Source organism: Sinocyclocheilus grahami, unplaced genomic scaffold, assembly GCF_001515645.1.
Source record: "Sinocyclocheilus grahami isolate Dianchi unplaced genomic scaffold, SAMN03320097.WGS_v1.1 scaffold441.1, whole genome shotgun sequence".
In the NCBI taxonomy this organism is placed as follows: domain Eukaryota; kingdom Metazoa; phylum Chordata; class Actinopteri; order Cypriniformes; family Cyprinidae; genus Sinocyclocheilus; species Sinocyclocheilus grahami.
Window position 1 is genome coordinate 445045 of NW_015505620.1, and position 15907 is coordinate 460951.

Consider the following 15907-nt stretch of genomic DNA (forward strand, 5'->3'; position numbering starts at 1 on the left):
AGACAGACAGACAGACAGACACACAGACAGACAGACAGACACACACACACACACACACAGACAGACAGACCCACACAGAGACAGACACACACACAGAGACACAGACAGACAGACAGACACACACACACATTCCATTCAGCCTTTCAAATAATATGAGGTCAAAAGCCTACATGCATATTTATTATACAAGGATTCAAAACTGCTGTTTTTTGTGGTGTATAGGATGTTGCATTACTTGAACTCATTTTTATGCTCTTCTCATATGTTCTGTCAGCCTGATTGAGTGTCGAGATGGAAATAATGGCAGTGAATCTGCTGGCCACCTCTCCGTCCACCTCCACGCTCCCTCCGTCTCCCTCTGTGGAGGACTCTGCTTTCCCACTGTCGTCTCTGGACAGCGAGGACTATGTGTTTGTGGAAGCGCGGCATCCCAACAAAGTGCTGGAAGGCTTGAACAGCTTACGGCTCAATAAAGCTTTCTGCGATGTGACTCTGTGCTGCGGAGGCCAGGAGTTTCCCTGCCACCGTATTGTACTGGCCTCCTTCAGCTCTTATTTTCAGGTAATAATCACGGTTTCTGTTAGTGCTGGGCGGTATACCGGTTCATACCGAATACCAGTTTTTATTTTTGTTATGATATGAATTTTTAAAATACCGCAATACGCCGTATGTCGCTTAAACAACGTTCGGAACGCGACACTGTTTGAAAGGGGTCCCTTTTCACTGTTGCACTGTGGTGAGGGAGCAGCTGCATGTGTTACTAAGCGTGAAAGTTCAGAAACTGAAGCTGTAGAACTAATAGAACGTGAGGACACAGAAGAACTCATCCACAATATCCACACTGACCGCCACAAATATCTAAATTTTTGGTCATACCGCCCAGCACTAGTTTCTGTCAAAAGGCTGCCTAATAGGAAGGAACAGTCCTTGACCTAAATAATAGCCAGTGCTAAACTTGGCAGAACTATATCCGATATTTTCATATAATTTTGTTTTCCCATGTAACATGAGTGCTCTATAATATGCAAAATTCTGCATATTTCCCCTAGAATCAACACAGAAAAGAAAAAGTTAAGCAATCCTTTGTTTTTTACAGGCTATTTGTTCAAACCCTGCAAAAAAGTTCCCAAAACACCCTTTTATATCAGTGGATTAAAATAAATAAATATATATATATATATTTTAATCTAAAATGCAACAAAACCTAAAATGCAAAACTGATTTTATATATACATGGGTCAAAGACATTAAGTCATTAATGAATGTCCGCATCAAAATACATTTACAAAAGTGATTTTATGTCCATAGAAAGCACATTAAATGTAAGTAAAGTGTCTACTTTTAAGGTTTCAGATAAGTTTTTGGAGAATAAAATGTCAAAATGTGTTTGAAATAATGTTACATTGTCATTCAGTGTGACACAATATTTATCTAAAAATTCAAACAACATGCTTATTCGGACTTGTACATATTAAAATATATATAAAAAATAAGGACGCATATTAAATTTGATGGTGTTTTAAATGAGTAAAACATTCTTACTGACAAATGGGCAAAACCTAGGATAGTGGCACATTTAAAAAATGTACAATTACAATTAATTAGTATTTGGGGTGAAAGTTATTAGTCTTTTAATATGTCATAAATAGATTTTTGGTGTAAATATGCCTGACAAGATTGTTACACAATGACATTTTAGTGGGTCTCTTCTGTAAATCAGGGGAAAATGTATGCAATTAAATTTAACAGAAAATGTTAAAATTTTTATTTGGGGAAAAACAACAACAATTTAAAGCAGTGTTATACTTATTGTTTTTATGCTTAAACCCTTTTTCATCTTTGACCCACATACGTATTTTAATCTAAAATGCAAATCTGATTTTGAGATTCCTGCTAATATAGATGAGTAAAGTTTAAAAAAATTAGTAAAAAAAAACTTCCATTATTGTATCTATTAAATTATTAATATACATCTAATACATATACTGTTCTTCATGGATCAATAACTCCCTAATCGATGCTTAAAGTTGTGGTGTTTTGCTGGCACAGGCCATGTTCTCCACCGACCTGATGGAGTCTCGTCAGGAGCGGGTGGCCATCAACGGAGTGGAGCCCCAGATGATTGGCATGCTGGTGAGCTACGCCTACACGGCGGAGGTGGTGATCTCCAAGGCTAACGTGCAGGCGCTCCTGGCGGCCGCCAATCTGCTGGACGTGATGGCGGTGCGGGAGGCCTGCTGCAGGTTCATGGAGCGCCAGATGGACGAGATGAACTGTGTGGGCATTCACTGCTTCGCCGAGGCGCACTCGTGCCGAGAGCTGGAGCGGCACAGCATGGAATACATCCAGCAGCACTTCAGCACCGTTTGCCAACAGGTGAACTTGACCGCAGGAGCGTTACACTTCAGATGAGCTCTTAAAGGGATGCTCAGTTACCAGAGCAGGGCCTTGTCAGGGTCACAATTGAACTTTTTGCGTCAACGGGCAATATTTGACCCGTGGAAGTTATTTCCTGGGGCACTTTTACAATTGTAAATGCAACTTTTTATAATTATACTATTAAATGTATCTGTGTTTTACATGAAATATCTATATTTAATCAATTCATTCATTCAAATTAGCAACCTGTTTGATCAACATCTGACATGGCATTTATGTGTATTTACACAGACTGTTTAATGCTGCTCAAAGGTGATATAAATGGATTTACACAACAGTTGCATGATGTTATGAGATTTATGCAATTTTAAGTAGCCTACAGAGAGCATCTGAATTATACATTTAAAATAACAGGAACTCTTAATAGGCTAGGGCTGCAATATTATGACGATCATAATTGTTGATTATTGTATAAAGATTATTACATAATATATTAACTGACGGAATACATTACAAAAGTCATATTCTTTTATCTAAATTCCTCTGATTGGCCATTGCATTCACATGCTCTGCAGATACATGTGTGATTGATTATAATGCTCAATGCAGCAAAAACAATGCGTTAAAAAAATCTTTACTGCAACCTGAGCAGATCTAAATGTAATATCGCAATCGACATATTTATTTTCACATTTCACTTTATTTAACTGTACAGTGTGGTGCCTCTGCAGGTTTTGGAAAGCAGGGGTGGTTTTCGGAAAGGTTTGATTTTATTTTCTTCTTTATCAGTGTAATAAGGAGTGTAATATTTGACCAGCAGTATCTGTACTTTCACTTAAGTAATGGACCTGTGTACTTTGTCTGCCTCTGCACACGTGTCATCCATGTGATCTAAAAGAAAACGTGATTCATCAGACCAGGCAACCTTCTTCCGGTTCTAATGCTCATGTTCCCATTGTAGGCTCTTTTGTAGGGGTCATCATGGGCACTCTGACCAGTTTGTGGCTACGCAGCCCCATACACAGCAAACTGTGATGCACTGTGTCTTTTGACACCTTTCTATAATGGCTAGCATTAAGTTTGTCAGCAATTTGTGTGTGATCAGACCAGTCGGGCTAGCCTTTGCTCCCCACATGCATCAATGAGCTATGCGTGTCTATGACCCTGGCACCGGTTAACACCGGTTATCCTTCTTTGCACCACTTTTGGTAGGTACTAACCACTGTATATTGGGAACACCCCACAAGACTTCTTGTTTTGGAGATGCTGTGACCCAGTCGTCTAGCCATCACTATTCGCCACTTGTCAGAGTCACGCAGATCTTGTCCCTTGCCCATTTAGTAAAGTATTCTAAGCTACTTGCCATATATTCAGACCTGTAGATTGTTAGATTTATTTTTTTGTGTGGAAAAGGGACTTAAATTGTTACAACGTTGCATTTTCTTCTTTGTTCGGTTTGCTTTGACAACATTTCAATGCCAAAATGTATTTACACAAGTCATATGTGAGTAAAACTGTCCTCTCATTGGTCAGAGCTGTGGAACTGTGGTAATGTTGCATATAGCGTCATCAATCCAAAAATTTGCGCCATGGCTTTGTTGTTAATGTAGCCATTATTCCCACTCTAATTGAGGTTAGAGCCAGTTTTGAGATTGCCGATATATATATTTTTTTTGACAAAACCAATACAACCCATTATAAACGAGGCATTTGTAGCTTCCAGTGGGGACATAATTACGGATTATAATGACTTATACTGTCTTTTTACGCATTGCGTTGCATCGCGCCGCGTAAACATAAACCATGTCTGCATTTGTGATCGGAGAAATGACAAACAACAAGTGCTACTCTACACTGCTCAAAACTCGTGTTTGAATCATCAGTGGCAAATCCTTTAAATATGAAAATGTACTTACAGTCTGTGAGTCAGAACAGCTGGCATTGTAGTCTACTCTCCCAGGATCAGGAAACAGTCCTCCATAAAATGTGCTGCACACATCTGAATATTTGGGTTGAACTGTTCTGGAACAGTGTTGTAAATACAACTTAACCACTGATTTCTAGTCGTGTCCTCTTTTGGAAGACCAAACAAAGTAGTTTCGCTTTCACAACGAAGCACACAGCGTCTTCACGACATGGTGGCGGCGGCAACAATACTACAGCGAGAATCAAAGTTACGCCGCCGCCTTTGCGTGAACATTTGGGCGCCGTTATGCAAATCTTCCCACATAGTGAGGTAGACATGTGGAGGCATGTTAGAACGAGGCGTTTTAGGACGGCGTGGTTAACTCTTAACTTTTATAAAGAATATCTCTTTGGGTTTGAGACTTTAGTCTTTGCGACTTCAGGGATCTTATCTATTCACGAACAGCTTGTAACACTCCAAAGAGAAAAGAAAACTTGAAATCGCATCATATGACCCCTTTAATGTTAAGCACACTTGCTTTATAACCTCACGCCTCTATTCTTCTGACGGAAAGGGTGCAACTTTCTATTTTCATCAAGGGCATACTGCGAATTTCCTTTTTCTTTTATCAGTTTCTCAATCGCTGGCAAAGCCTCTCTTTTTCTTTCTCTCTGTTTCGCTGTGTTCTATTCGGTTCCTTGGAGGAACTGACTGACCTGATTCTATCCAGAGTGACATCACAGCTGTAGAAAGAAGCCTGTGTACCTGACAGAAGTACACACACACACACACACACACACCATGTGATGCCCATGGGCCTCCATACAACTCTTAATTCTGTAATTTTGACCTGAGACTTTAGTCTTTGCGACTTCAGGGATCTTATCTATTCACGAACAGCTTGTAACACTCCAAAGAGAAAAGAAAACTTGAAATCGCATCATATGACCCCTTTAATGGCTTAAAGTGGTGGAAAATACATATATTCTAACATCACTTAAAGCACCTTTACTACTGTATCCTCTAGTGTAGTTATTTCTATCATCTGTGTAAGCAGACAAGAGCACTTGACGAACATTATTAGTGAAGAGAAAAAAAAAAAAAAAAAACAGTGTGATTTGTGGAAATTCTCTCTGGAGTGTTCAGTTTTAATAAGATGTGATGTGGTAATTTCAGCCTTGATTCTCTTAACTCTAAATGTTCATGACATGAGGTTTCTAAGTGTCCTTGTTCATTATACTATGCACTTATGCCTTCTTTCTCTTCTATTTCACCTCATCAGGAGGAGTTTCTGTCTCTTTGTGCCGATAAACTGACTGAGATCATTTCCAGTGACCATCTGAACGTGCCAAAAGAGGAGACGGTGTTTGAGGCGGCTGTTGTCTGGCTGGAGAAGAACTCCTCACGCAGACAGAGCTTCGAGAAGGTAACCTCTTTATGTATTCAGGAAGAGACCCAACTGATTCTAATTCTCCATTGATGCACTCTAGTAATGCTCTATCACTTATGCTGCGGTCACAACTAGACATTTTGAACACACAGAATTTCTTAAGACATGATATAACGTCACACTCTGCTGCATCTTTTTTTATAACATAAACTCAACATCGCAAACAATGCGAAATCCAAAATGTAGAAATATGCAATCTACTCCACTTTCCTGCAATGCTATACAAATCTGCAGCTTTATAGCTTGTGTTCTTTCAGTTCCGCTAAGAAGTCACGCTGTGAAGTATCAGTTTTCAGACCTTTTCGTAGAGTACAGTTTAGCTATTATTTAACGTAGTCGATGTGCTTTATGTATGCATGTTGATCAATGTTGATATGTGAATAAAAACCTAAATTAAATCTGTTCATTATGTAAAGTGTCTCTTCAGAAGACTTTGACTATAAGACTAAGACTTGCGATGTAATAGACATTTCCATTGCGTTTAAAGTCTAAGGTTGCAGCTAGGCGAAATAACATTTCCCTTATCATTTTATTGTGTTAGTCCTGGTTAGACACTGTGTTAGCAAGCTCCACGTATTGGTGGTTTTTTGAGTGGTGTTTCCATGGGAGGTTTGTACTATGATCTCAGTAGAGTGGGTGGTGATGGAGCTCCAGCAGATGTCTGGGATTAGCCGCCTTTATGCATTTTGATTAACTAAGCCTGCGAAAGTCTCTTCACAGGGATGTGCGAGAAGCGAAAATCTAGCCCTGGGATCGGATTGCGGTGTTTACATATCATTGTTGCTATGCAGTTATTTAAAGACTAGACCTAAATTACAGCTCTTGAGAAAAGCTCATTGCAAATCTCATGGGAATGTAAAGCAGTTCTGAATGAACAGGATTGATTTTAAGTTGCGATCAGTAGCGTTTGCTAAGACAAGTGTCATTATCACTATTACTCATAATTTGGTTTAAAGGGATAGTTCACCCAGAAATTCAAAATGTGTTATCATACCCTCATGTCGCTTCAAACCTTGAGAGATTTTTGTCCCTTCGTTGAAATCCATCAAAATTTTTATGCTTTAAAAAATTCATAAACGCATTGGAAAAGTAGTTCATATGAGTTGAGTGGTTTAATTCAAGCGTTCCAAAGAGACCAGATTTTATTTATTTGTCAATTGATACATTTTTATTCACTTATCAAAATTAAATGTTATTTGATGCATTTTAATCAGATTTTGTGCAATATTGTGCTATATATTGCGTCTGGTTCATTCGTCACACAGGAAATCTAAAATGAAGTCAAACACATTGCATTATGGGAGACTGTATTCTATTGAGTATATGCTGGATTGTATCATGCACTGAAATGAATTTTTTACTGAAACTGAAATTAAAGTTTTCATTTAAATTTGTAAACCTTTTTAATGACACATTTGTACAATAAAAAGGAAGAGTTCATAGTCACTTATTGCCATTATTTAACCAAGCTATCCATAAAACAAACAAAACAAGCCCTATGATTTACTAAAATAACGCATATTAAATATATATATAGATTACACTTTAAATAAAACATTTGCAACAGAAACCGTCCAAACGGTGACTCATTTTGCGAAGCGATTGGTTCAGTTCATTTAAAGTGCCCCTATTATGCCATTTCCAATAGTGCCTTTCATGCAGTGTGTAATGTAGCTGTATGTGAATGTAAGCAAAGTTGGCAGTCAATGGGCAAAGTTGTAAAGTCGAAAATGCACGATAAATTAAGCGTTAGTGTTAGTTTTGGCTGGTCACGTGAGTCAAGCTTGCATCAGCTGATTCTCAGCTGATCACATCTACCTATAGGAATACGACACCTATTGCAGCATTCCTATATAAGCTCTATTCAGTATTATTCAGCAGCTTTTCAGCTTGCTCCAGAGCAAATTACCCTCCTCCATCCCCAGCTCCTCCTTTCGCCACAGTCAGGACTTGACTTTCTGATATTCCTTGCTAATCAGACTCCTTTATCTTGAATAAAGTGTTACACTTAAATATCATTAAGTACATTAATGATATCTGCCTTGTTCTGTTCTGTTAACCCTAGGGGGGTTATTATTGCTGCTCTCCCTGCTCATTCATGACAGGCTGCATGGATGGGCAGGGAGGTTTTTGCCCAGAACAGAACCATACCACCAAACTTTATGCTAAGTATCTATCATTTTGACAATAGTGGTCCTGACAGAAATAAAGTTATTGTCTCCCAAAATAAAGAATCGACTCTCTACAGCCTAAACAAGTCGTTAGTTCGAATCCCACTTCTGTTACGGCTGCATGTCACAGGGTAAGACATTTGCATAATTCCCGCCTATGTTCTACGTTGTCCGGCAGCAAACAACTTGACCCCGCCCACAAACACGTCATTTTACTGACGACTGCTTCTCTAATCTCAGGGAGTTCAACGCGGGATTCACTAAATGCTTGCTGTTGAGAGATGGATCAGTATCCTGTTTATTTGGACCGGCTGACTCCACTGGATCACAAGTATGATAAATAATAGATATTTGCATTTTTTTAATCAAAATACAGAACTATGGAAACGGCTGTATCATTTCCGACACCCGCTGTACGCCGTAGACCAATCACACCAGACTAGGCCATCTGACCAATCAGAGCAGAGCAGGCTCACGGAAAGGAGTGGTTTAGAGAGATTGAATCTTAAAACTTCTTTGAACGAAACGTTTGAGAATCGCTGGAAACTGAGGTGATATTAAATGCATATTTTGAGAAAACGAAAGCGTTCTTTGACCTTGCATGCATGTAATGCTATTGTAGGAGACTCCCAAAACAATATTAGGAACCTTAAAAATGGCATAATTGGGGCACTTTAAAGTTTCTCCCATCACTAGGTTCTAGAGCACATCAGGCTGCCCCTTATCAGTCCGTACTACATTCACGACGTCATCGAGACTCTGGACGTTGTGAAGGAATCGATCAAGTGCCAGAAGCTGATCTCTGAAGCCAAGGACTATTTACTACTGCAGGACCGCAGAGGAGAGCTGTACGGCCCCCGAGCTCGACCTCGACGCGCAACAGGTGACCACAGTCCCTAAACCTGTCCTGCTATAACAGCTTCCTAAGTCGGGCTTTTTTGTCATTGTTATAAGACCGATAGCTGAGCTAAAGTTACTGAATGCAGTTTGTCACCATTGAGAAAGTGAGCGATAAGTATGAGAACAATTAATATTTAAAGGGATAGTTCACCCTTTATCTGCTTTCCCCCAGGGCATCCAAGATGTAGGTGACTGTTTCTTCAGTAGAACACAAACGAAGATTTTTGAACTCAAACCGTTGCAGTCTGTCAGTCACCACAATGTCCAACATCCGACGCGTGTACGTGCTCTGGCATAGTAGACATAGATATATATAAGTAGATTCCCACAGCCCATAGAAACAGTCACTAATGAGGCATCTACGTATATATATATCTATGTCTACTATGCCAGAGCACGTACACGCGTCGGATGTTGGACATTGTGGTGACTGACAGACTGCAACGGTTTGAGTTCAAAAATCTTCGTTTGTGTTCTACTGAAGAAACAGTCACCTACATCTTGGATGCCCTGGGGGTAAGCAGATAAAGGGTGAACTATCCCTTTAAATATTAATTGTTCTCATACTTATCGCTCACTTTCTCAATGGTGACAAACTGCATTCAGTAACTTTAGCTCAGCTATCGGTCTTATAACAATGACAAAAAAGCCCGACTTAGGAAGCTGTTATAGCAGGACAGGTTTAGGGACTGTGGTCACCTGTTGCGCGTCGAGGTCGAGCTCGGGGGCCGTACAGCTCTCCTCTGCGGTCCTGCAGTAGTAAATAGTCCTTGGCTTCAGAGATCAGCTTCTGGCACTTGATCGATTCCTTCACAACGTCCAGAGTCTCGATGACGTCGTGAATGTAGTACGGACTGATAAGGGGCAGCCTGATGTGCTCTAGAACCTAGTGAATGGCCAGTCAAACGTTTTGATGCATTTAATCATTAGTACTACTTTCCACATTTAGAACGGTCATAGAAACTTTATTAAGTGTTCACGATAACCCTGCTCTGTGATAAATGTCAGAACTCTTATATTTGCTCTTGACATTCTCTCAGCCAACATCATGAGGTGCATCCTGGGATGCTTTCATCTGGAACAAGCACAGTGTCTTCTTGATGAGTGTAATCATCCAGTGGCTGCTGTGTGTTTGTCTCTGTCAGGCACGGCTGAGGTGATTGTGACCGTCGGAGGCGAGGATGATAAGGTTGTGCTGCGCAGCGTGGAGAGTTTCGATCCCCTCACCAGCCAGTGGAAGAGTCTGGCCTGCCTGCCCTTCGCTGTGAGCAAACACGGCTTAGTCGTGTCTGGTGAGTGTGTTAAAGGATGTGACATTGCTGTCAACTTCCTGAGTCAATTGCTCAGTGATGGTTAGTTGATAGCTAGGGCTGGGCGGTATATTAAATATTCATGCGTTTGTCATGATTTTGCTGTTTTCAGGCTCCATGCTGTATTTGGCTGGCGGTGAGTTTCCAGACGGCTCGGCCAGTCGAGAGATGTGGCGCTACGACCCGTGCTTTGACTCCTGGTCCGAGATGGCACCCATGAACGTGGCGAGATCAGAACTGGGTAATGGCCACCAAATTTGTACAAACGTATACAAAAGAGCAGGTGGTTTATGCTGCGTTCAGTTCAGCCCCAAAAGATGGGAAAGTGCAGTGGAGTGTTTACTTTGTTTCCAATGAGTCAAAGTTCCACGTAACTTGCAAGGAGACATTTTTTGTTGATTGTAGAACACCTGCAAAACTAATGATCGCATTCCCATTTTTTTTTTTTTTTTACATTTTCAAAATATCAGGCAATTGAATTTTTTCATGGTCACTTCCAACTCGGGGTGGAATGCAGCATCACACCCTGCCTTATTTCTTACCATTGTTTGGAAATAAAGAAGATACTGTTGTCCTGAAATGAACAAGAGTGTTCAAGAGTCCTGTCTTTTCAGGATTGGTGATGTTGGATGGATATGTGTTTGCTGTGGGCGGCTGGGAAGGCCGCTCTCGTCTGGACTCTGTTGAGTGTTATAATCCACAGACAAACACATGGCAGTTCATGGAATCGGTCAAGATGGCGGTCACTAGTCCAGCTGTGGTGGCGCTGGATGGATTACTCTATGTGACAGGTAGCAGACTTCCTCCAACTTAAGCTCCAGACACCGTTGTAGAATGAACATTTGATTCCAACTACATGGACAGCATGTGGCCTGATGTTTAACACAGAATGTAATGTAAATATAGACAATAAATGTCTAAAAGGCGCACTGGTTACACTGCCAATCAATGCTTGTAGTGCAGAAATAGCATACTCTTAAATATCTGAATTATTGGTAATGTATTAATATTTTGGGGTGCTGATACCACAAACAGTGCCTGTTTTACGTCACACTTGCTCACAAAATATTAACACTTTACAGCATTTGTAAGGTGAGAAAAGTATTGAATCATCCATTTATCGCCAAAAAACTGCCACTAAGACACGATTCCTATCTTCCTCTGAGCCTGGTTACAACTATTTGTTCAATTATCAGCTGATTTTCACATGTATGATTCTGAAGACATTTTATGCATAATTCAGATTTTAAGGTTAGAATAATGGTCCGTGACAGAAGAAAATGCAAATATTGCGCAGATGTTTTCTGCTACATCTGTGGGTGTTTTGCTACATCCAAACAGCATCAGAAAAGTATTTGAACTTATTTTTCAACTCCTTTGTTGATTGTAAGCAAAATTATACATTCTGAAAAGTTATTTTTGTCATTAAAGGGATACTCCACCCCAAAATGAAAAGTTTGTCATTAATCACTTACCCCCATGTCGTTCCAAAGCCGTAAACGCTTCGTTCGTCTTCGGAACACAATTTAAGATATTTTGGATGAAAACCGGGAGGCTTGTGACTGTCCCATTGACTGCCAAGTAACTTACACTGTCAAGGTCCAGAAAAGTATGAAAGACATAGTCAGAATAGTCCATCTGCCATCAGTGGTTCAATCTGAATTTCATGAAGCGATGAGAATACTTTTTGTACGCGAAGAAAACAAAAATAACTTTATTTTAGAACGCCATTTTAGAGAATATCCGCTGAACACAAGCAGCGTACACTCTTCTGTTTCAGCCGCGACACAAGGATGTGGTTTCAATGTGTATTTACGTTTTGATTTGAACGAAAACAGTGCATCCGTGTAGCGCAGAAGAGCGTACGCTGCTTGCGTTCAGCGCATATTCTCCAAAATGGCGCTACGGTGATGCGGAGAGACACAGAGGAGACGAATTGTTGAATAAAGTCGTTACTTTGGTTTTCTTCGCGTACAAAAAGTATTCTCGTCGCTTCATAACGTTACGGTTGAACCACTGATGGCAGATGGACTATTCTGACGATGTCTTTCATACTTTTCTGGACCTTGACAGTGTAAGTTACTTGGCAGTCAATGGGACACTCACAAGCCTCCCGGTTTTCATCCAAAATATCTTGAATTGTGTTCCGAAGACGAACAAAGCTTTTACGGGTTTGCAACGACATGGGGGTAAGTGAATTATGACAACATTTTCATTTTGGGGTGGAGTATCCCTTTAAAACTTTTGAACTTCGATTGCTGTTGATATTTTGATATGTAAAATTTTCGTTTTTATTTTGTGAAAAAACTACTTGATAGAAAGTTTTAACTCGGCATAATCAAAGTAGGTTATATTAGGTCGTTTTTGCAGAAATAGTTTTTCCAAGGGCTGTGTAATATTCCCTTTCTGAAACCACAGGAGGTGCCGTTTTAGAAGATGGCGACGGCACAAACTTGGCACAAGCGTACAACCCGAAAACATGCGTGTGGACAGAGGTGGCGCCCATGCAGATCGCCCGCTCTGGATCTGCTGCCTGCATCCTGAAGGGCAAAATATACATCATAGGTGAATATGGAGGCTTTTATTTCCCAAGCCATTTGAGTCTTATCCTGTAGAGCAGTGGATCACAGTTGTTCCTCTCTAGGCGGCTGGCACGCTTCCACCGAGAACACGGATAAGGTGGAGTGCTACGACCCTAAGACCAACAAGTGGACCATGTGTGCTCCCATGAAGGAGAGACGCTATCGACCCGGCGTGGCGGTGGTGGACGGAAAGATTTACGTTTTAGGAGGAGAAGAGGGATGGGACAGGTGAGAGATACTACACGTTTGTAGTCGCGCCATCTCATAGCTACGTTAAATATAGTTGCATAATGCCCATCTGCTGGCAGTTTTGACCCGTCCTCAAAGAACTTCACTATGTCAAGCTCTCAGTATCAGACATACATTTTAGAAAGACATTTGAGCTTTTCTATAGTAAACGTACAAATTTACTCACTGTGTTTATACTATGATTACATAGAGCAGCAATAAGCGCATGTGGGTTGACATGGCAACCAGATACATAGCACTGCAAGTTCAACGCACAATAGCAGGCACACAAACACTTCATAGCCTATTTAGTCATTCTTACTGAAAATGGCCGATCATAGGGTCCTACGACACTCAGTCTGATGCCTGCTAGCTATGTCCGCTTTCTGTCCGTCGGGAGTTTCTGAGCAAGCTGACTTCCCCTGCAGGTATCATGACACTATAGAGCGGTACTGTGAAGAATCGGACAGCTGGGAGATCATCGGGGAAATGCCCACCAGCCGCAGCTGGCTGAGCTGTGTCTCGCTGCAGCTCAGGAAGGACACTCACGTGGGCAGCCATCCTGGCACTGCAACAGAGACGGAGTTTCCTGTGGACTGAGAGCACTAGGGCTCCACCTGCATCACTGCCGGCCGGGACGGAAGGCCAGGGGGCAGCTTTCAGAGCGCCCGGCTCCTCCACAGTTTCCGTGGGTTTTTTAAGAATGGAAAAGGTCTGACCTAAACACTGGAGGGTCTTCAGAAAACACTCATGCTTTCTCCAGTCCGGCCCACTGCCACGGTGCGAGGCTGGATGGATTGATGATATCTGTGGTGATTGTGAGTCTGTCTGTGTGTGTGAGCTCGAGTGTGCTGCCATCCCAGAGTCTCCACAGTATCAGTTCAATGTGATGTTCAAGTGACGTACAGGGTTCCTTCCATGCGCTGAGCACCTCATGATTGTGACTTCTAAACGTACTCCTTTGTTTTCTAACAAAGTGTTGTAGTGAAACGTTTTGTATAGTGATTTTTGTTGTTGTATTTATGAGAAGTTTTTTGTTGTACTGAGAGCTTTATGGAGTAATTAGCACAGATACACTGAAACATGTTAACTGAGTTTCTTTAAAGGGACAGTTCACCCAAAAAATGCTGTCATCATTTACGCACTCTCAGGTTGTTCCAAGCCTGTATGAGATTCTTCTGTTGAACATAAAATGTTGGTAACCAATTTCTGGTCCCTGTTGACTTCCATAATATGAAGAAAAGAAGTAGAATGAAAAAAAATAAATATGAGGACCAAAAACTGTTTGGTTATGAAGGTCATACAGGTTTGGAACAACTCGAGGGTGAGTAAATGATGAGAGAATTTTCTTTAGGGTGAACTATCTCTTTAAATCCGTAATTAGTCTTCGTATTGTGCACAGTATGTATGTATGTATACCAAAATGACCTTCTACATTTGCCAAAATGTTTAGTATATAACAGAGCACACTGCGCTGGGTACTGTATCCCACAATGCAACTTGATTGTCCTCAGTATGATTAATGAACCTAAATGAAAGCTGCAATTTTACCATCTTTTCTTGACTCGTTATTTGTTTGGTTTTCTTAGTTAAGACTTTTTTTTTAGTTAAGACACTGAGATAAAAAGGAAGAATAAATGATGATCAGTTTATGCATACATGTACAATGTGAATCAGATTGCTAAATTTATGGTTCATATTACAATCTGAAAGATTGGATTCATTCAGATATAATAATTAAAGGGGTAGTTCACCCAAAAATGAAAATTCTGTCATTAATTAGTGTTGTTCCAGACCCGTAAGACCTTCGTTCATCTTCCGAACACAATTTAAGATATTTGTGATGAAGTCTGAGGGCTCTCCGACCCTCCCATAGACAGCAAGGTAACTACCACGTTCAAGGTCCAGAAAAGTACCAAGATGATCGACAAAGGGAATATAAATGAAGGTCTTACGGGTTTGGAACAACACGAGGGCGCGTAATTAACGACAGAATTTGAATTTTTGGGTGAACTAACCCTATATATTTATATGTATTTGTGATATAGTATATCCCAACACCGATGCATTCTTTCTACACACAGTACTGTTGAGGTCAGCATGATGTTTTTTTTTTTTTAGTTTTTTTTTTATTCAGCAAGGGTGCAAAAAACGGATTAAAAAGTGACAGTTTTTGTTTCAAAAGATTTACATTTAAAAATGAACAGTTCTTTTGAACTTTCTATTCATGAAAGAATCCTGAAAAAAAGTCTCTTTTTTTTCCACAAATATGAAGCAGCACATTTTCAACATTGATGTTTCTTCAGCAGCAAATCAGCATATTAGAATGATATCTGAAGGATCATGTGACACTGAAGACGAGTGATGATGCTGAAACCAGCTTTACCATCAAAATTACATTTTAAAGTATATTAAAATAGAACATTTAAATTGTAATTTCACAATTTAATTCACAATCTGTGGTGGCGCCACACGCTCTCATCATGGTACTGTCGTGAACGCGCGTCCACAAGTGACGCAGTAGAGACGAAAATGTGGAATAAAGTCATTATTTTTGTTTTTTTTGCGCAAAAAAAGTATTCTCGTAGCTTCGTAACGTTACAGTTGAACCACTGATGTCACACGGACTTTGTCGATCATCTTGGTACTTTTTTCTGGACCTTGACCGTGGTAGTTACCTTGCTGTCTATGGGAGGGTCGGAGAGCCCTCAGACTTCATCACAAATATCTTAAATTGTGTTCGGAAGATGAACGAAGGTCTTACGGGTTTGGAACAACACGAGGGCGCGTAATTAATGACAGAATTTGAATTTTTGGGTGAACTAACCCTATTTATTTATATGTATTTGTGATATAGTATATCCCAACACCGATGCATTCTTTCTACACACAGTACTGTTGAGGTCAGCATGATGTTTTTTTTTTATTTTTTTATTTCTTATTCAGCAAGGGTGCAAAAAACGGATTAAAAAGTGACAGTT

At 40.3% G+C, this 15907-nt stretch overlaps 1 protein-coding gene across 4 annotated transcripts in view; it reads left to right on the top strand.

Annotated features, from left to right (window-relative positions):
* LOC107552129 (kelch-like protein 20) overlaps positions 1 to 14083 on the top strand; it is a 19133-nt gene extending 5050 nt beyond the window's left edge. For 2 of the 4 annotated variants that reach the window (XM_016233959.1, XM_016233957.1), the window contains exons 2-11: positions 275 to 561; positions 2050 to 2376; positions 5568 to 5711; positions 8603 to 8789; positions 9952 to 10098; positions 10229 to 10357; positions 10731 to 10907; positions 12535 to 12681; positions 12761 to 12926; positions 13355 to 14083. In XM_016233959.1, the coding sequence (XP_016089445.1) occupies positions 292 to 561; positions 2050 to 2376; positions 5568 to 5711; positions 8603 to 8789; positions 9952 to 10098; positions 10229 to 10357; positions 10731 to 10907; positions 12535 to 12681; positions 12761 to 12926; positions 13355 to 13526 (1866 nt within the window). In that variant the 5' untranslated portion in view covers positions 275 to 291 and the 3' untranslated portion in view covers positions 13527 to 14083. The remainder of the gene's footprint in view (positions 1 to 274; positions 562 to 2049; positions 2377 to 5567; positions 5712 to 8602; positions 8790 to 9951; positions 10099 to 10228; positions 10358 to 10730; positions 10908 to 12534; positions 12682 to 12760; positions 12927 to 13354) is intronic. The other 2 variants (XM_016233960.1, XM_016233958.1) reach the window with 1 other exon arrangement.
* The last annotated feature ends 1824 nt before the right edge of the window (positions 14084 to 15907 follow it).